Source organism: Hemiscyllium ocellatum, chromosome 1 (assembly GCF_020745735.1).
Source record: "Hemiscyllium ocellatum isolate sHemOce1 chromosome 1, sHemOce1.pat.X.cur, whole genome shotgun sequence".
NCBI classification, from domain to species: domain Eukaryota; kingdom Metazoa; phylum Chordata; class Chondrichthyes; order Orectolobiformes; family Hemiscylliidae; genus Hemiscyllium; species Hemiscyllium ocellatum.
The window spans coordinates 41,366,647-41,387,389 of NC_083401.1; the positions used below are offsets into that span (position 1 = coordinate 41,366,647).

Consider the following 20,743-nt stretch of genomic DNA (forward strand, 5'->3'; position numbering starts at 1 on the left):
AGACAGTGTCAAAGAGGTGTACATGAATCCCACTTTCCAGCATTTGAATGTTATGACATTCAAGTGTTTACCTATGTATTTTTTTTAAAGGTTGCAAGGTTTTGGGTCTCCGCTATTAACACAGATAGAAGAATGTTTTTCCCTCACATCTCTCCTAAAGCTTCTGTCTTTCACCTTAAGATTATGCCCCCTTGTTATTGTCACTTCAACTTAAGGGAACAGCTGCTTCCCATCTAGCCTGTTCATAATCCTGATAATCTTATACAGCTCAATCATGTCCCCATTCTGCCTGCTCTCTCTAAAGAAGTGACCTGAGTTTATTCAGCCTTTCTTCATAACTAAACTCTTCCACACCAGGCAACATCCTGATGAATCTCCTCGGCATCCCCTCCAATGCAATCACATTCTTCCTGTAGTGTGGAGACCAGAATTGCACACAGTACAGCTGCAGCCTAACCAAAATCCTGTACAGCTTCAACATAACCTCCATGTTCTTGTAATCTATGCCACAACTAATAAAGGCAAGTATTCCGTATGCCTTCTTAATTATCCTATTAAACTATCCTGCCACCTTGAGGGATCTGTGGGAACGCACACCAAGATCCCTCCACTCCTCTGAGCCTCCTATTGCCCTGCCAATCATTTAGTACTCCTTTATAAGGTTACTTCTCTCAAAGTGCATCAGTATTTACTATCAGTACAAGAGCAGCACACACATATATTGGAACATGTCTGTGATGTTTTTGCAAGCCTTACCACCATGGCAAAATTGGCAAGACTTTTTTTTTGACAGACGATCTTCACTAATAAGGAGGTAACACTGGACTGGCACCAAAGGTTTTTTTTTAAATCTTAAAAGTGTGGGTGCCACTGGTTATCTCCGTATTTATTGCCCATCCCTAATTGCCCAGAGGGCAGTTGAGAGTCAACCACATTGCTGTGGCTCACATGTAGGCCAGACCAGGTAAGGATGGCAAAATTTCCTTCCCTAAAAAGGACATTAATGAACCAGATGGGTTTTTAAAAAACATTTAACTAGCTCTTAACTCCTTTTTTATTGAATTCAAATTTCACAATATTGTATGGCAGGTTATGAACACACGACCCTGGACGTGAACATATGCTATTGGCTTGAGCCTCCAGCTTAATAGTCCAGTGACATTACAACTATGCCATGGCCTCCACAAAATCCTTGGTGTGATAGGTGGAAGGAGGTCAAGGTGAGGGTGATAGGCCGGAGTGGGGTGGGGGCGGAGAGGTCAGGAAGAAGATTGCAGGTTAGGAGGGCGGTGCTGAGTTGAGGGAACCGACTGAGACAAGGTGGGGGGAGGGGAAATGAGGAGACTGGAGAAATCTGAGTTCATTCCTTGTGGTTGGAGGGTTCCCAGGCGGAAGATGAGGTGCTCCTCCTCCAGCCGTCGTGTTGTTATGTTCTGCCGGTGGAGGAGTCCAAGGACCTGCATGTCCTCGGTGGAGTGGGAGGGAGAGTTAAAGTGTTGAGCCACGGGGTGGTTGGGTTGGTTGGTCTGGGCATCCCAGAGGTGTTCTCTGAAGCGTTCCGCAAGTAAGCGGCCCATCTCCCCAATATAGTGGAGGCCACATCGGGTGCAGCGGATGCAATAGATGATGTGTGTGGAGGTACAGGTGAACTTGTGGCGGATATGGAAGGATCCAACCACAAGGAATGAACTCAGATTTCTCCAGTTTCCTCATTTCCCCTCCCCCCACCTTGTCTCAGTCGGTTCCCTCAACTCAGCACCGCCCTCCTAACCTGCAATCTTCTTCCTGACCTCTCCGCCCCCACCCCACTCCGGCCTATCACCCTCACCTTGACCTCCTTCCACCTATCACATCTCCATCGTCCCTCCCCCAAGTCCCTCCTCCCTACCTTTTATCTTAGCCTGCTTGGCACACTCTCCTCATTCCTGATGAAGGGCTTATGCCCGAAACGTCGAATTTCCTATTCCTTGGATGCTGCCTGACCTGCTGTGCTTTAACCAGCAACACATTTTCAGCTGTGATCTCCAGCATCTGCAGACCTCATTTTTTTCCACAAAATCCTTACCTTGATAACAATTTCAAGAAGTCTCTTACAAGTCTCTTTCTTATCATTTAATATTATGTTCTTCTTGGTCATTAGGACTCTGTATCGGTTGAAGAACTCATGGTACGTCCACCTGTCAAAAAAATATGTTTTGTATTGTGACAATTCAGCTGTCTAATTTTTAAGTGGCTCTTAAGGTGACTTCCAGCAAATTACAGAGGAACTGCATTAGATGCAGACAGTCAGAAGAACACCAAGTAGATATTTTTATGAAACAAAATCAATTTTATTTTATATGAGCCACATTTATAGACCATAATATTGATCCAAGCAAATTATGGATTATAGGGATACATTCAATTAACAGCGTAAAGAGAAAAACTGAATTAGAATAAAAAAGACAAGTCAGTTGAGACCTTTTCACTCAAGAGTAATAGAATTTATGAGTCAAGTTTCAACAAAGCAGTCAATATAAACAGATTTAAAACATTATATGGTTTAATTTTTAATGGACAAATCAGTGGATTCAATTCTGGAAATAAATAATTACAAGGAAGGTAGAGGTCGCAGTGGCCTCAGAGTCAGAAGCTACACATTCAAGTTCTACTCCAGGACATGATGGCCATAAGAAAGGGAATTCATAATGTAGCCAAATGCATTGTAAAACCCTCCTGTCTATGGCAGGAGTGTGAGAGACCCCATGCCAACAATGCATGATATATCACTTGTACTCCCAGTGACAGGTTGGTGGCCTGATCCAGGCAAATCTAGCAATGGAAACAGCCATAATCATGGCTTTGTACGCCTTATCTCTCACTAGGCATGAAAAGCAGATGAGAAGGAAAGAACAAATTTATATAACATCACTGGCTTTTTTAAGTTGGCATTCAACTTAGTTTCTGAGTTCAATCTGTTTTATAGGCATGTAGCATTACTGCTGCAGACATTGCATCTACTCTAGCTTGTATTTTTTCAGGAAACTCACTCGTGGTTAGCTTTACTAACATCTTGGCAAGGTTCACTTCCGTTGAATTCATAGTTACTCTGGAAGATGTTAAATTAAAAATGAAGTCCAACTCTTGGGTAATACTAAGCTGACCCCTCCAACGTACCACTCCTCAACCTCTGGCAATCCCTCCCCAATCTCACCTCACTAGTCTTTATGAACATTCCCCCATGCCCCCTCCAAATTCCAAACACCAGCCCTAACAACTGCTACCAGCCACAACATTCTCAGCCCATGACCTACCCTAAGCACTCGATCACATTCTTAACCCCACAATATAATCTCACAGTTACCTTTTCACAGCAGCTGTCAAAATATCTGGCCGTGCTGCCAGACACGAAAATGTCAGAACACATACACTGGTTGCTGCAAAAAGGTCAAAAAGATTTGATGTTCCCCAACTATCCTGCACAATGAGAGTCGTGTTAATTTCACATATGGTCTGCACACCTGAAGGAGCCAGGAATGGAACTCCAAGATCGAAAATTGTCACTGAGGACAAACAATAAAATATCGGAGCAAAACTTAGTTAGAAGGATCTGTTTAGCTACAATGATAGACTAAAGAAGCTGGGATTGTTCTCCTTAGAGAGAAGGCGGCTGAAAGGAGATTTGATATAGGTTTTCAAACCATAAGCAGCTGGACAGAGTAAATAGTGAGAAGCATTCCCACTCAAAAAATAAAATTATCAAGGTGGCGCAGAATTAAAGTGATGTGGAAAAGAAGCAAAGATGATGTAAGAAAAGTCTTTATTATTCAGCATGTAATTAAGGGTATTAGATTAGATTAGATTAGATTATTTACAGTGTGGAAACAGGCCCTTCGGCCCAACAAGTCCACACCGACCCACCGAAGCGCAACCCACCCAAACCCCTACATTTACCCCCTACCTAAAACTATGGGCAATTTAGCATGGCCAATTCACCTGACCCGCACATCTTTGGACTGTGGGAGGAAACCGGAGCACCCGGAGGAAACCCACGCAGACACGGGGAGAACGTGCAAACTCCACACAGTCAGTCGCCTGAGGCGGGAATTGAACCCAGGTCTCTGGCGCTGGTATTGAACCCAGGTCTCTGGCGCTGGTATTGAATGCACTGCCTGGAAATGTGGTACAAATAGCTTCAACTGAGGCATTCAAGGGGGCATGAACCATTAGACCACAAGAGACAGGGGAAGATTTAGGCCATTCAGCCCACTGAGTCTGAGCTGCCATTCAGTTGAACCTATCCATCTCTGTCTTCAATTAGATGATTAACTGAATAAAAATAAAGTGCAAGGATATGGGGGGAAATGCGAGATTGGCACTTGGCATTGATGCCCCTTTGAAGAGCTGGTGCAGATAGAATGGAACCAAACTGTCACCTTCTATAGGTGATTCTGATTGTGATTCCTTGGAATGTTCAGGCCATAGTAACTTGTTTGTGAAATACTTCTGTTTATATCCAACATGTGTACGCTATAGCAATGATAAACCTTCAATTCAATGCCAAGAGGGTTTTGGATGAACCCTGTAAAAGCGTATGAACCATACAGCTACCTTGATGGGTAACCTGCAGCACTGATACGAATAGTCTCCAAAACCCCACAGGCCCGGAGCTGCTGTACAGCACGCTTGGCGTCAAACCTGGAAGAAAGAAAAATGAGTATTTAGAACAGATCCAATTCAAATTTTGTTATCCAGTCTTTTAAATCTATTTATTCTCTTTTTTTTAAAAAACACAATGTAGGACAGTACCAATCTGGTGCTAATTTATCAACCAGATTGCTTTACAGATTTGTGCACAGTGGAAACTGAGGCAAGACCAAACCTGTCCACCTCATTCCAGTACCGAATCAGATTTGCCGTTGTAAACAGATTAGAGGTCGAGGAGGTGATGTAGTGGCAATGTCTTTGGACTTGTAATCAAAAGGACTGGACCAAAGCTCTGGAATTGTGGGTTCATATCCCAACACAGCAGCTGATGGAATTTAGATTAAATAAGAGAAATCAGAAAATGGAAGCTAGCCTAGGTCATAAGGTGTAAAAGAAGAGGTGTCAAATATTGATCAAAGAGTCAATAACAGCAGGAAGGAGAGATGACATCTTAGAAGGCTCCTCAAATGTGTCAATTAAAATTTAAAAAAAAAAGCAACCACACAGTTTGAGAGAAATAGAGGAGCAGATGTCAGACAATGTGGCCACGACAGGTGGTGGTGTCAGACAATGTGGTCATGGCAGTAGGAGATTTCAGGTTCTCAAACATTAACTAAGGTCTTATAATATTAAAAGTTTAGAATCATCGAACTCCTACAAAACAGAAAGAGGCAATTCAGCCTTTCTACCCTCTGAAGGGCATCCTCCATCCCAGTATCCCTGCATTTAGAGGGAGCAAAGTTGTTAAAATGTATCCAAGAGAACACTTGAAGACAGAACATAGAAAGACCTACAAAAGAGGGGCTGTCTTGGGCTTAATATTATGCAGAGCCAGGCAAGTTGTTAAATTATCAGTGGGGGAGAATTTTGCACATAGCCATCATAATTCTGTTAGATTCAAGATTGTTTTGTAAAAGGAGGATAGGCCTAAAATCACATTTCTAAACTGGCCAGGGTGGGGGAAGTGTTGTTGGTGCACCAGGGCCAGTGGTAGTGAAAGGGACATCAGGGGCCAGGGCAGCAGGGTTCCAAAGCAATGGTGTTAGAATCGGAGGCAAACTGGTAGTGTTCAGGCTGACTGAAAAGTTGGGTGTGGGTAAAAACAATGACTGCAGATGCCGGAAACCAGATTCTGGATCAGTGGTGCTGGAAGAGCACAGCAGTTCAGGCAGCATCCAACGAGCAGCGAAATCGACGTTTCGGACAAAAGCCCTTCATCAGGAATAAAGGCAGTGAGCTGGAAGCATGGAGAGATAAGCTAGAGGGAGGTGGGGGTGGGGAGAGAGTAGCATAGAGTACAATGGGTGAGTGGGGGAGGAGATGAAGGTGATAGGTCAGGGAGGAGAGGGTGGAGTGGATAGGTGGAAAAGGAGCTAGACAGGTCGGACAAGTCATGGGGACAGTGCTGAACTGGAAGTTTGAAACTAGGATGAGGTGGGGGAAGGGGAAATGAGGAAACTGGTGAAGTCCACATTGATACCCGGGGTTGAAGTGTTCCGAGGTGGAAGATGAGGCGTTCTTCCTCCAGGCGTCTGGTGGTGAGGGAGCAGCGGTGAAGGTGGCCCAGGACCTCCATGTCCTGGGCAGAGTGGGAGGGGGAGTTGAAATGTTGGGCCACGGGGCGGTGTGATTGATTGGTGCGGGTGTCCCGGAGATGTTCCCTAAAGCGCTCTGCTAGGAGGTGCCCAGTTTCCCCAATGTAGAGGAGACCACATCAGGAGCAGCGGATACAATAAATGATATTAGTGGATATGCAGGTAAAACTTTGATGGATGTGGAAGGCTCCTTTAGGGCCTTGGATAGAGGTCAGGGAGGAAGTGTGGGCATTGGTTTTACAGTTCCTACGGTGGCAGGGGAAAGTGCCAGGACGGGAGGGTGGGTCATGGGGTGGGGGGCGGGGGGGGAGGCGTGGACCTGACCATGTTGTCACGGAAGGAACGGTCTTTGCAAAAGGTAGAAAGGGGTGGGGAGGGAAATATATCCCTGGTGGTGGGGTCTTTTTGGAGGTGGCGGAAATGTCACCTCCAAAAGTTGGGGTGAGGATGTTGAGCCTAATAGTAACTCATGAGTTGGATGGATTTATTGTCTAACTTTTCCCAGTTAACTATTATCTTAACTGAGGCAGCACTATCTCAATTCACCAGCTTTAATGGATACTTTCAGAGAGCTCCAGATAGGACAGAATTACCAATCATAATCTTCAATCTTCAAAGCACTTCCTACCAGTGGTTATAACCCAGAAACAGATCCAGTATTCATGCTGAAGATTTGTATTTCAGAACTCTACTCTTGATCATCAGTAAAGTTATGGAAGGCATTATCAACTGTGCTCTCAAGCTCAGCAGCAATCTGCTCACAGTTTGGGTTCCTCCATGACTACTGAGCTCCTGATCTCATTACAACCTTGGCCAAAACATGGACAGATGAGCTGAATCCCAGAGAGATGAGAGTGACAGCACTTGACATTAATGCTTTTAGTCCTTTCTCCCTTATATCCCTGTTTGGCATTCCCTGAAATACATCAATGCTATCCACCTTTGAGATAGTTGGTTTCAAATTCTAAGATCTCCAGGTAAAGAAATTTCTCCTAAAATTTCCAATAGATTTATTGATGCCCATCATGTTACTTTCAGGTGTTGCAGATTGTGATAGGGACCTTGAACTGTAAGTGAATGGCAACATGTGTCACTATTCCTGCACTCATTAAGGTGAGATACTAACCTTAATGGGGAATGGATATGATTAGGTGCAAAGCATCCACCTTTGAGATGAACAGAGAGCCCACACTAATGAATGAATGATCTGGTAGCTATTACAGAGACAAAGCTCCAGGCTGACATACATTAAGACTGGACTATTTAAAAAAAAAGTTAGGAAAAAAAAGTGTAGCATTGGCTCTGTTAGGTAATTGCCCTCATGAAATAAGAATGTAGACAAGATTTAGATAGAGACAAGAAAAGATAATGTTAAGAAGTCACTTGTTGGTTGGTGGAATGTGGATTTGAGGTTACAATCAGATCGGCCACAACTTTATTAAATACCAGTGGAGGCTTGAGGAGCTGAATGGACTATTCCTTGTTTGTATGTTCCTCCAGAATTGTACAGGACGGGGCAATATTGTCAAAGCAGTGTTTCACCTTTGGCTCAGAAGCAACTTCCTTTGCTGTTCACGGGGGAGTGATGAGTGTTACAAATTGCAAACCATCAAGAAAGTAAGAGATCATAATATTCAAAAGAAATTTATCCATATGTACTTTGTTCCTTGAATTTTAGATCTGTGCTGCAAGGAGCATTTATTCAGAGAATGATTAAAATAACAAGTGACTTTCAGCACAAGAGCTAGGGATATCATCTAATTTTTCTTTAAAAAATTGAGCTTAGATGGATTTTCATTGTGTTACAATGTTCACAGGACCTAATGCTAATTTCTCAACCTTAAGCTGTTCTCTACTCTCCTGTTTCATTGCACCAAATCATATGAAAACTAAATACCTGCAGGAACCATCAGCAATCCTCTAAAAGTTGCAAATGGGGGGGGGGGGGGGGGGGGGGGGGGGGGGGGATTGTTGGTTTCCCTAACTGTTTAACTTTGAATATTATTGCTTAAAAGTAGAATTTTTACATTCCTGATATTTCAGAAATAATGGCACTGTGAGACATGGGACCTTTTTATCACTTTTTCTTCAACCAACATCAGTCTATCTGGATGTTGACCATTCATTACTGTCCTTAAATTGAGCCAGTACCACTGTAGAAAGCAGTTAAGAGTTGATCTTCAAGTTGGGTCTGAAATGATATTTATAGACCAAACTGGGTGAAACTTGCATATTTCTTTCCCTAAAGAACATTAGTGAACCAGAGGAGGTTATACTGCAATCAACCACTAATTTATTAATTGAATTTAAATTTCTCCAGCTGCCACATTGGATTTTGAATCCACATTACTAGAAAATTAGTCCAGAGCTCTGGATTATTAGACTGGAGACTTGTCACTATGGCATTGCCTTCCCATATCAAATATGATGATGCCAAGATCAATATCTGGGCTAAAATATCATTGCACAGTAGTGTAGGACAAGCAATTTAGAAACTACAAATGGCTTCAGCTTCCTTACATTCATAAAAAAAAAGTTGCACTATAAGCAATTAGTGTTGTCAACATTCTTAATGCTGGTATTATGGTGTCAGATGGTGCAAAGGCAACAACTAACTATTGCTGTATGGCTTTCACGGAGCATTGGCCATATGACTTCAGTGCAGGCCAAAGTCATTGGCCCTTCAAGCCTAACCAGCTATTCAATAAGATCATGGCGGAACTGGTTGTGGATTTCAGGTCCAATTTCCTGTCAGCTTCCCATAACCTTCAACTCCCCTGTTTAGCAAAAAATCTACCCAACTCTGCCTTGAATAAATTCCCAGTCTCCACTGCTTTCCACAGGAAAGAATGTCAGACTAAACCTCAGTGATAACATTTCTTCTCATCTCAGTCTAAGACGGGAGATGTTTTGTTCTTAAACTGTGTTAACCTGTTATATTTTCTGCCCCAAGTTTGAATACCTTCCAATATCTACTCTATCAAGTCCCCTCAGGATCTCGTATGTTCCAATCAAGATCACCTTTAATTCTTCTTAGCGCAAAAGAGACTAACCTTTCTTCCTAAGTTTCCCTCATCCTCTAAACTACTTCTAAAACAATTCTTTCATTTTTCAAGTAAGGATAGCCAAATGTACATGAGATTCAAGGCCCTGTACTGCTGCAGTAAAACAATTTTATAAATCTGCAATTTCAACTCCATTTCATAAAAAATTCATTCATTCATTGGGCATGGGTGTCACTGGCTGGCCAATATTTATCACCTGCCCCTCGTTGCCCTTGTAAATAGTGCATAGTCTTTAGGCATCAGAAAGGAAGGGTTACTCACTGCAGGATTCCTAGCCTCTAACCTGCTCTTGTAGCCACTGAATTTTATACAGCTAGTTCAGTTCAATTTCTAGTCAGTGTTAACTCCCCAGGATGCTGACAGTGGGGGATTCAGTGATGGTAAAACCATTGAATGTGAAGGGACAATTCTCACTTGTTGGAGGTTATTTCCTGGCACTTATGTGATGTCAATGTTACTTGCTCCTGGTCAGCTCAAACCTGGCAATTCTCCAATTCTGCATTTGTTTATGGACTACGTCAGTATCTGAGGAATCACGAGTGGTGCTGAACGCTGTAAGATCGTCAGCAAACATAGATACTTCAGATATTATAATGGAGGGAAGGTCACTGAAGAAGCGGCTGAAGATGGTTGGGACCTAGGACATTACAATAAGGAACTCCTGCAGAGATGTCCCACAACTGTGAAAACTAACTCCAACAAGGAGAAAGTGAGGACTGCAGATGCTGGAGATCAGAGTTGAAAGTGTGGTGCTAGAAAAGCACAGCTGGTCAAGCAGCATTTGAGGAATTGGATGATTATTTAAATGGAAACTACGTGCAGAATTGCATTAAAAGGCAGGAGAATGGCCCTGAAACATATTGCCCATTTGGAAAAAGGACACAATGGGTCAAATGGCTTCCTTTGTACCACAACATTTCTGTGACTGTGTGCTTGCAAGTTTTCTGTCAAGATCCAGGTTGAAGCAAAACATGGGGCTGTATTTTACCAGGCTGGTGGGGTCATAATATTATGGTGATGTTAACAGCATATTGGGACTTCCACTCCCTTGACACCAGACACCTGGCTGCTCTTGTAGACCAACCAACACTCGACTTCACAAGCGGCCACTGCTACGATTTCAAGTTTAAAATTTAAAATGAAACACGACTGCCCATTCTCACGTGCCTATCTTTGCCAACAGTAGAATGGCTTGATGAGTATCACATTTAAAATCTAAAGTGACTCAAGTTATTTATTCAATTATGGCGGGCAGACTGGCCATTACGGCGCCCCCCTCCCCCACCCTATTATGGGGTTAGTATGGGAATAGGTGTGAAGGTGGTGGGCTAGCCAACCGATATTTTTAATGTCTCCTCTGGCTTAGAAAGGTCTGGTGGGACATGTAAAACCCAGCCCACTAAAACAGAATCAAAACTTTCCAGCCTTTGAATGAGACTGGTTGTTGTCATCATAAAACTGCTCAAATGGAAAGCTGATACTTGCATAAACTACTTGATCCAAATTTCAACTTGTAATCACTATAAATTAGTGAACTAAGTTTTCATTTGAGACTCTTGAACATCTTGGGAAACCAACAAGTATAAAGGATAATGGTTGAGTATGAATTAGCATGAATGTAGTAAATAATGTAACTGAGTTTTGAACGTGTTAGAAAAGGACAGTAAGGAAAGTGTTTGAGTGCATTGAGAGAGAGATGAGTTTAGAAGAACTGGGCTAAATGGAATATATCACATCATGTTAGTATTTTTCGTTTAAGTTTACCAACTTATTAAGAGATAAGATGAAATTCAATACATTGTGAATCATTTACACTCTGCTGTTTTCTGGAATCATTTTTAGTGGACAGGCTGCTGACACCATTGTCAGAGAAGAGTATACCTTGCAGATTATTTCTTGTCTCTCAATATTTTCAAATTAATTATGCACCTTGATCCAAGTTGTGCACTTTACAGAGATCCTGGATGCTGATAGATCATCAATAAAAATATATTTTATGAAGATATAACACCTTACAGTGTGCGCTTCCAGATAAAATAAATTGGATGCTTAACGCTATCACTAACTGCTAAAAGTGGACTGATCTGGCAGGACAGAGAAGAATCACTACCACAAGCTCAATTGCAGATAAGCAGCAGGTCGCAACTTCACCTTTTGTTGTGAGTGATTTCTGCAAATTTTCTGCAATCCAATCATTGGAATGTTTCATATCCATTATTACTCAAGCAGTCACTTCTCAGCATGAAATAAATGTTTTGAATTGGTTTATGAATTGGAAATGATTTTGGGCTTTGACTGTAATGATTGCTGAAATGTCAAGTTGTGTTACTTGAGCAATTGAACTTGAATTTAGGTTAATCAGCTGCACCTGGGAAGTATACCAATGTACTAATTCAGGCCAAATGTTGGTGTGCAAGCAAATGTCAATAAACTAACATGGAATCCAGCCAGTTTTTTCCTATTCTATGATTTTGCTAACATTTCTGTCCTCTGCTTGATGCAATGTACTGCAAATCCCAATGCAAGCTAGAAGGAGGAACCTTTTTCCTGCCTTTATAGAATCACAGAATTCCAACATTACGGAAAGAGGTCATTCAGCCCATCGAGTATATACCGACCCTCTGAAGAGCATCGCATCCAAACCAACCCCCACCCTATCTATCCTGTATTCCTGCATGTACAATGGCTAATTCACCTAGCCTGCGGATCCCTCGACACTACAGATAATTTAGCATGGCCAATCCAGCTAATCTGCACACAGACACGGGGCGAATATACAAACTCCACACAGAGAGTCGTCCAACATTGAAATCAAAAAGAGTTCCCTCGTGCTGTAAGGCAGCAATCCTGAGCCTCTGTGCCACCTCTCATCATTGATTTCAACAACTTCAGAGCAAATACACCACCCTCCATTTTGATGGCACCCACTTCCCCTCCAGTGTCCTACTGTTCACACCTGTCATCAACATCTATTTTGTATCTCTTTCAGGAACATTAACACAAATTGTACTTGTGTACAATGTCATTTATCAGAAACTCCTCTGACTCCTACTTTGGTGGAGTTGTTAATCACTTCAAGTATAATACCAGTGAGAGAATCATTGTACAGAACATTTGTTTTATTCACTAACAGGATGGGAGCATCATGTACTGCCCATCCTCAAAATGTCCTCACGAGACAGTGGTGAGCCACCTTCTTTAATTCCTGCAGTCTGTTATAAGGATAAGCTTAATGCTGTTAAGTGAGTGTGTTCCAGGATTTTTAGCTAGAAAAGATAATAGAATCAGTAGCATAGATCCAAGTTAGGTCAGTGTGCACAGAGGCGAACTTGTAAATGGTGGTTTACTCATGTTTCTACTGCCCTTGCCCTTCTAAAATGAAGAGTTGGTGGATTTGGAAGATGCTGTTGAAGAAGCCTTGGTATGTTGCTCGGATGCATCTTTTAGATGGTATACATAGCAGCCATGATGTATGGAAAAGCAATAAGGCAAGCTGTATATGTCTATTAATGTGCATAGAAAAGTCAAACTCTCAAAGAATATCTCAAGAAATTTGAAGAGGGAAGTTTCGCTTTGGGAACCTCAACTGCATCCATTTACTCAATATAATGCAGCAAGAAGTACAGTCAGAGTCCCAACCAAGATCAAATCAAATAGAACCAATTACATTTTTATTGCTCATAATCGCACTGACAGTTATAGATTGGCTATCTGCTTCAAGTAAAATAAAACTTGTATAAGTCTGCAGTGCAGAAGAAATATTGGCTCTCTTTCATTTCACTACTTCATCTGGCCGCCACACAATAGGATGGATGTGAGACCTTGGAGAGGATGTTAAAAAAGAGGTTTATTCGGATGTTGCCTCGACTGGAGTGTATTAGGTATAAAGGAGGTTGGGGAAATGTAGACTTTTTTTTATTGGCGCTTTGGAGGCTGAGGGGGTCACCTGATAGAAATATATAAAATTATGAAAGGCATGGATAAGATGGATCAACAGAGTTGTTTTCTCAATGCAAACATGTCAAATATTAGGGAGCATAGGTTTAAAGGGAGAGGGTGGAAGGTTAAAATGAAATGTACAAGGTATGTGTTTTTTTTTAAAAACTGAGGGTGGTAGATGCCTGGAATATGCTACCATGGGAGGTAGTAGGAGATATGATAATAAACTTTGAAGGCATTTAGACTGACACATGAACAGACAGGAAAGAGAAATATAGACAGATGGGATTAGTTTATAACACCTTCATATTCATCCGAAGGGCCTGTTGTGCTGCACTGTTCTACATTCTTAAAATGAAATCAACTTCCAAAAGTCAAACAATAAGAAAGGTAAATTGCATCGATCACAGCTCCTAAAGCTTTGTACTATTATTAATAATTTATGGGATTTTTTAATATAAAAATAACTACTATAGTATTTCATTTGAAGCAGGTTCCATTGATTTTCCAGGTGATGAGATTTTGTTGGCAATCATATCTCTGCATGCACTAGGGAGCATTCAGGATTATGACAGGTATACATACACACACACACACACACAATTGCAGTCAACGCTGGACTCTCTTTAAGTTATAGCATGGAGTGAATCCATGTAGGTTTTATTGTAACATTATTTCAGAATGAATTACTTTGCCATCGCAAAGTTTCAGAACATAAAAGGCAGAAATAAAGATTGCAGAAGTCCATCATTCAAGTTGATTGGTGCAATGAAAGTAGGAATTCACAGTGTAACAAGTACGGTCTAAAAGTGCTTCGTAACCAACAAAGTTCCTGAAGTGTTTTAATAGCTCTTGACAGGAAACTACTGCAGCCAATTTGCATTCAGCGTGGCCCCACAAAAAAAGTAAATACTCTATTACTAATCAGCTTGTTGCAGCACAGTTGATCATAGCCTCTATACAGTATAGCAAAATTTGGATTCAGTTCCTTCAGCTAGTAAATGCCACACATGACATATTGCAATATGTCTTCTCAATTACAAGTGCAGATACTAACTGTTCCCTTCAATTACAGTTAATAGGTCAGTAGGGTCCAACAATTAGAAATGCACATTGTTCAAGATTTTCTCAGTTACATGAGCATGCATTTAAACAGTCTCATCAATCATAATTACATGCACTAATGGACTCATTAATCACAACAGCATGTGACAGAGCTTGTCTATTATAATGTCCAAAAGATAAACTCATCATTTAACAACATTTTACACATGCTAATATCAATTAGAACTGCGCAGTAATGCAATGAGTCTCATTTTTTCCAATCAGTAGACTAGAATATCACACTTAAAAAAAGAAGGTTCTACTGGACAATGGTTTGGTGTTCATGTATTGTCCTATTATTGAATAGGGATCAGTACTCTCTTAAAAATATCCACCCTCATAAGGAAAATAACAAACAGCACTCATGCAACTGTCTATATGCCTATCTAATGATGCTGCCTCAGAGCTGAAGAATTCTATATCCAGAGTAAAAACTGCAATAACAATGTTAACTGTAGCATTTTGTGTAAATTTGATGTCAATTTTCAAAAATATTTTAATAAACACTTCTGGCACTTTTTCTGTACAGTAGTTTTCCTGCTCCTCGGATGCTGCCTAAACTGCTGTGCTTTTCCAGCACCACTCTAATCTAGAATCTGGTTTCCAGCATCTGCAGCCCTTGCTTTTACCTTTCTGTACAGTAAGCCAGCAGCCTAAAGGCTCATTTAGGGCATTCATGCAGGCAAGTGCCATAGGTTACAGGCATTGAAGGGACACATTAACTATAGACAGGCCACGATTTGAAGAATTGGTGAGGTCATGGAGGCATGCCCTGCTTCTGGAGGGTGGAAAGAGGAGGCCAGCAACACAGTCAAGCAGGCCTTGGCTAGAAATCATGCTGCCAGGATCTGGTCAAAAGAATCTGCTGCAATGTCCTTTTGGATTCTGGTAACATGCATGCCTGGCCATACTCAGATGACAGGACTGAATTATTCAGATCCTGAGAGTGAACAGAGAAATAAGAACATATAAAATAGGAAGAGCAGACCCTTTAACACACCAATCCTACTCTGCCGTTCATTAAGCTCATAATTGATCTGATCATGACCACAATTCTACTTTCCCACTTGCACCCAATAAACCTAGATAATCAAAAATCTATCTAACTTAGCCATGAAAATATTTCAAATGACACAGCCTCCATTGATCTCAGAGGTATGAAATTCCAAAGATTAATGGCGGTCAGAAAAAACATTCTTCTTCATTAGTAAAGAGCCTCCTACATCAGGGAGAGGTGGGCAGCAGCAATGGCTTGGTGGTATTATTGCTGGACTGTTATTGTCATGTTCTGGGGAACCGGGTTCAAACCCTGTCATGGCAGATGGTGGAATTTGAATTCAATAAATATAAACTAATTTTGGAATTAAGAGTCTGGTGATCACCATGAAGCCATTGTTAATTATCAGAAAACAACATCTGGTTCACTAATGTCCTTTAGGGAAGGAAACCACCATCCTTACCTCGACAGGCCTGTGAGAGTCCAGATCCACAGCAATGTGGGGGACTCTTAACTGCCTTCTGGGATGGGCAGGAAATGTTGGCTTAGCCAGAAACACAGTCATCCCATGAATGAATTTTGTAAAAAATTATTTTGCCCTCTATACCTATATCCCCCATGAGGGAAAGCATCCCCTCAGTCTGTCTACTCTGTCAAGCCTCTTCAGAATTTTGACCTTGCATGTTTCAACAAGAAATTGCCTTATTTATCATTCCTTTAAACTCAAATGCACACAAGTGCAACCTGCTCAACCTCTTCATTCCTGGAGTAAGATGACTATAATGGAAGCAATTGTGTGTCCAGGTCCCCTTCTCAATCATCAGAAGCATTCACATTACTTGGATTCATAGCTAAACTGATTAACAGTTACTTTCCACCAGAAGGACAATCAAAAATACCTGTGCCTGTTAAGTTATGTGTCACAGTTTTAATCTTTAATGAGGAGAGTGTGCACAATATCAGAGAGAGAAGTCACACTGGAGGTGGATTGCCCTTAGTGGTGAATCAAACAGCAATGGAGGAGAGCCATTGCAGGGTGGCAGCAATCCACCCTGGCACAGCTACAGGCAATAGGTAATCACTCGCTCCTTAGGATCACATGGAGTGATAGCCATGATGTTCCAAGGCGTTGCTCCTCCAATAGGTTCAAGCTTGGCCTGTATATCCTGTGTGAATAACCAAATGTTTTGCAAACCCCTAAGCATCAATCTGTCATGTACACATGTAATCTGCTGCTCCTCCCCAGAAGGAAGCTGTTGTGGCGCACACACACACCTCTCCTTCTGTGAGCTCATCTGTAGAGTGGGTCATGTGTCACCACGAGCCTTTAAAGCACACATCACTCAGCCCCTGTTCTATAAAGGGTTCCAGTAATTATCCATCTTTAATAGTTTTAGTTGCACCAGTTTCACTGAGCTGCTTCACTTCTCTGACCTCAGCCGTGCCAGTTTCAGCCTTTACAGCCCTGAAATTCTGGTGGGTTTCCTGCTGCATTCTCAACTCTTCAGAGATGATTGTCAATTGGTTCCTAAACATTCAATTTTTGAGGATTACCAGGATACCAACAATCAATTAGGTTCCTGCCACTGCACATTTCCAAAATGGCACTCAGCAGCTGGGAGAAAGAAAGAGAGGATTGCAGATCCTGAAGATCAGAGTCAAGCGGTATGGTGCTGGAAAAGCACAGCCAGTCCTGCTCCTCAGATACTGACTCACCAGCTGTGTTTTCCAGCATCATACTTTGACTCTGGCACTACAGCAGCCCCCAACTCCGGCCACAGAAACAGAGAGCCAAGGGTGGAATCACATCGGCAAATCAGCCTGAACTGTACCTTTACACTCCCTCGACATAAAATCCACTTCTAAAGGCCTAAGAATTTCCTGCCAAAGTTACGATTTGTAGAATGTTGTTGCGCAGGGGCTTCAGATCACAGAGCTCACATCACTTTGCATAAATAGCACAATGTGGGCAGTATTAAAACTCTCTGGAAGACTTGTGGGCAAAAGGAGCGTGCATACGAACAAGACAGTTATATTTGGTCAGGGTCAAGAGTGTGGTGCTGAAAAAGCACAGCAGGTCAGTCAGCATCTGAGTAACAGGAAAATTGACGTTTCGGGCAAAAGCCCGACATCAGGAATTTCCGATTTTCCTGCTCCTCGGATGCTGCCTGACCTGCTGTGCTTTTCCAGCACCACACTCATGACTCTAGTCACCAGCGTCTGCAGTACTCACTTTCACCTATAATCGGTCAGGGCCAATCCCTAAATCAAAGCCTGCCATACCTAGGATTATTATGTATAACTGCATTCAGAATGAAAGCACAATAAATAGAGTTACTTTGAAAACCAAGCCTGATGACAACTTGAGTCTTTGCCTCCTTCTTGACCATTTCATCTTGAATCCAAATTCATAGTGTGGCATCAAACCACAAGAGAAATAGTATCACCTTGGTCAACGTATATATTACTTACGAGAATGCAGATTTCTCATCATTTGGCTTGATGCAGCGGACATAGTGTGGTGTTGTAGCATTCAGGGTTTCCATGAGTAGTTGCAAAGAGTTCCGAAACTAAACAGACAAACAGATTTTTTTTACTTAAGTATAAACACACACATACACGTGAGAGACTGAAGGCTCCTCAACATTATATTAGCTGTTATTTGCTATGACAATGAGAAGTAAAGGGATCTTTTTCAGCTTTATCATTTAAATGGTAAACTGGTTGAGCAAAAGTCCGACCTGCTAGAAAATCATCACCCTTTTCATTTTCATTGGAGTAAAGAAAACAAATGAGCCCTAAGCCCAGTGAATGCACACAGTTCAAATGGAGGGTCTCAATGGCAATCTCTTTGGAAAGAGTAGTGCTTCCTATTTGATATGGAAAGCAGACTCTATAGTTAAGATCTGAAGTTATTCAAGTTGATGAGAAGTCCAGACCACTGCTGAGCTCCTAAAGCTTGCCACCTGTCAATAATCATCTGAAGAACAAGCAGTAGTTATGATAAAGGATTGTAGTGAATGAAGTCAGAGTAGTAAGAAAAGATGGGGCCAGGAGAGATTCTATGAAGGTCATGAGAGTTCTAAGAGGTGAGCACAGAGGCATAAACAACACAATGGGAGTGAGTAAGAATTTTGCCACTACACTGGAATGTATTTGGTGTCTAAATAAAGTAGAAACAATCTGGTAAAGAACTTAGCACCATTGATGTAGAAGATTTTTGATGAAGGTGAAGACCCTGGAAGTAAAGAATGGAAGCATATCCAAATGGCTGTGCAAGTCCACCAATTTCAATAATCTCCCAGGTTTTAGCTATTTAGACACAACGGTTTGGATTTTACATTGAAACTGGGCTTCCCACACTCTGGCTTAAATGAGATAATTTACCTGCTGCGTCCTGATTTACCGATCGGTTTACCTGAATTCCCACCCATTGGTTTCCTGTAAAATCTAGGCCAATGTCATGAAAGCAATGACATCTAATCTCTGATTACGTCACTTCAAGCTCAAACCATTTCCTGTTTTCTATATAAACCGTTTACGTGGCATTCTCGTGTATGTGTATGCGCGCTATGCATGTGTGCCTGCTGCTGTGATGGAGCTCACACTGTGGGTATGACTTTTCATTTTGAGTTTACATGTAATATTTTCCAGCAGCTAACTTCAGGCTCAAGCACCTCTCATTAGCTAGATAATACACATCAATCATCACAATACTGTGATGACCTAGACTTTAGAACTTGCTTTGTAGTCATTTACCATTCTCGACTCGGAATTGAATCCTTATTTATTACCAACTGTTGAACTCAAATCTTCATGTGAAGGACTGGCCTAACTTCCACATCAAAGTACTCAGAGGCAGAGTTGGGTGTGCCCTCCCTTTAACTACTTTCTTTACAATGCTACAAGTATAACTAACAATGAGAGTCCTGGTTTGCAGAGAAAGCCTTTCCACAGTATTCAAAACTCCAAGGTAGACAAAAGCTATAGGTTTTACATGCTACAGGTAAAAGTTGCAGTGGAGAAAACCAAGAGAAAATCGTATCAGAAGAAAGAAAATCAACTCTTTAGAATAGCAAACATTGGCAAGAAAATGTGTCAGAACAAGTTGAGATTCCCTAAATTTTACAATACATTGTTGAATTAGTAGATTCAGTAGGGAGGGGAAATTAGCCAAAATAATGTATGTACCTGAAGTCCAACTGTTTTTTTGTGCTCTTTATTGGGTGCTTTCATGGCAGGTTTGAGTGGTCGAATGCTTATTTTAGAAGTTTTCGTCTTTATGTTGGAAGTCGCAGGTTCCTTCTCTTCCTGGAAGAGGTCAGCTACCAGCTGATACTGAAACAAAAGGGGTGCAGTTGAAAACAAATCACTTTATACAGAACAAAGAGATTCTTCCCATCTCCCCCTCTTGCCCCCAGCAAGAACAAGTGGCAAAAGGTACGATCAAATTATTGAAGATGCTGGAATCTATACTGAAAACAACCAATGCTGGAGATCACAGTGGCTCAGCTGGCAACCATGGAAAGAGAGCAAGCTAACATTGACTCTAGATGGCTGAGGAAGGCATTGGGATATAAGAATTGGAGAAAAATAGTTGTTGGAGAATAGGAGAGGAGTTTAATCTGATTTCTCTTCAAAAGAGCTGATGCACTCAAATATTCTCCTTCTGTGTATAGTATTCCGTGATTCTATGCACTGGAGCCTTGATGCATTGTGTTTCCCCACCTTAAGGGCTATCAAATGTAATTTCACTCCCATTCGAAACAGGTCATGAGATGAAACTGAGCAAAATTTTAATAAGCTCCACAACATGCAGTGAATTTACTCTCAGCCTTTTAAGAAAGAATAAGAGTGAAACACTGCAGATACTGGAACTCTGAAACAAGCACTGAGTGCTGGGGTAAACAGATCTGGCAGCCCCTGTAGGAACAGAAATAGAGTTAACATTTTGAGTTCAGTCTGACTACTCTTCAAAGCCCTGAAGAGTCATACTGGGCTTGAAACAGCAACTGTTTCTTTCTCCGCAGTCAATGCCAGATCGAAGTTTCTCCAGCATTCTGCGTGCATACTGAAGAATGCTTCTTCCTCACTTCACTGAAATCCAAATAATAGAGCACAATTGTTGCATTTACAGAGCTATATTAGAGGAAGCATGGATCTAGCACAGCTTTACAGGATTACAGGCTCACTAGAAATTAGCTCAGAAATGGACTGAGGAGAGCCAGGAGGGGGCATGAAAAAGACTTAGCAGGAAAGATTAGGAAGAACCCAAAGGCATTTTACTCATACGTGAGGAATAAGAGAATGATCAGGGAGAAGGTAGGGCCGATCAGGGATAGCGTAGGGAACCTGTG

The 20,743-nt window shown here is 41.6% G+C and overlaps 1 protein-coding gene across 2 annotated transcripts in view; it reads right to left on the reverse strand.

Annotated features, from left to right (window-relative positions):
* The window catches only part of myo5b (myosin VB), a 258,490-nt gene that overhangs the window by 71,156 nt on the left and 166,591 nt on the right, over positions 1 to 20,743 (reverse strand). For both annotated transcript variants that reach the window (XM_060850127.1, XM_060850044.1), the window contains exons 15-18: positions 19,578 to 19,724; positions 17,859 to 17,956; positions 4,591 to 4,677; positions 2,066 to 2,177 (exon numbers count right to left, since the gene is read on the reverse strand). In XM_060850127.1, coding sequence (XP_060706110.1) covers positions 2,066 to 2,177; positions 4,591 to 4,677; positions 17,859 to 17,956; positions 19,578 to 19,724 — 444 coding nt within the window. The remainder of the gene's footprint in view (positions 1 to 2,065; positions 2,178 to 4,590; positions 4,678 to 17,858; positions 17,957 to 19,577; positions 19,725 to 20,743) is intronic.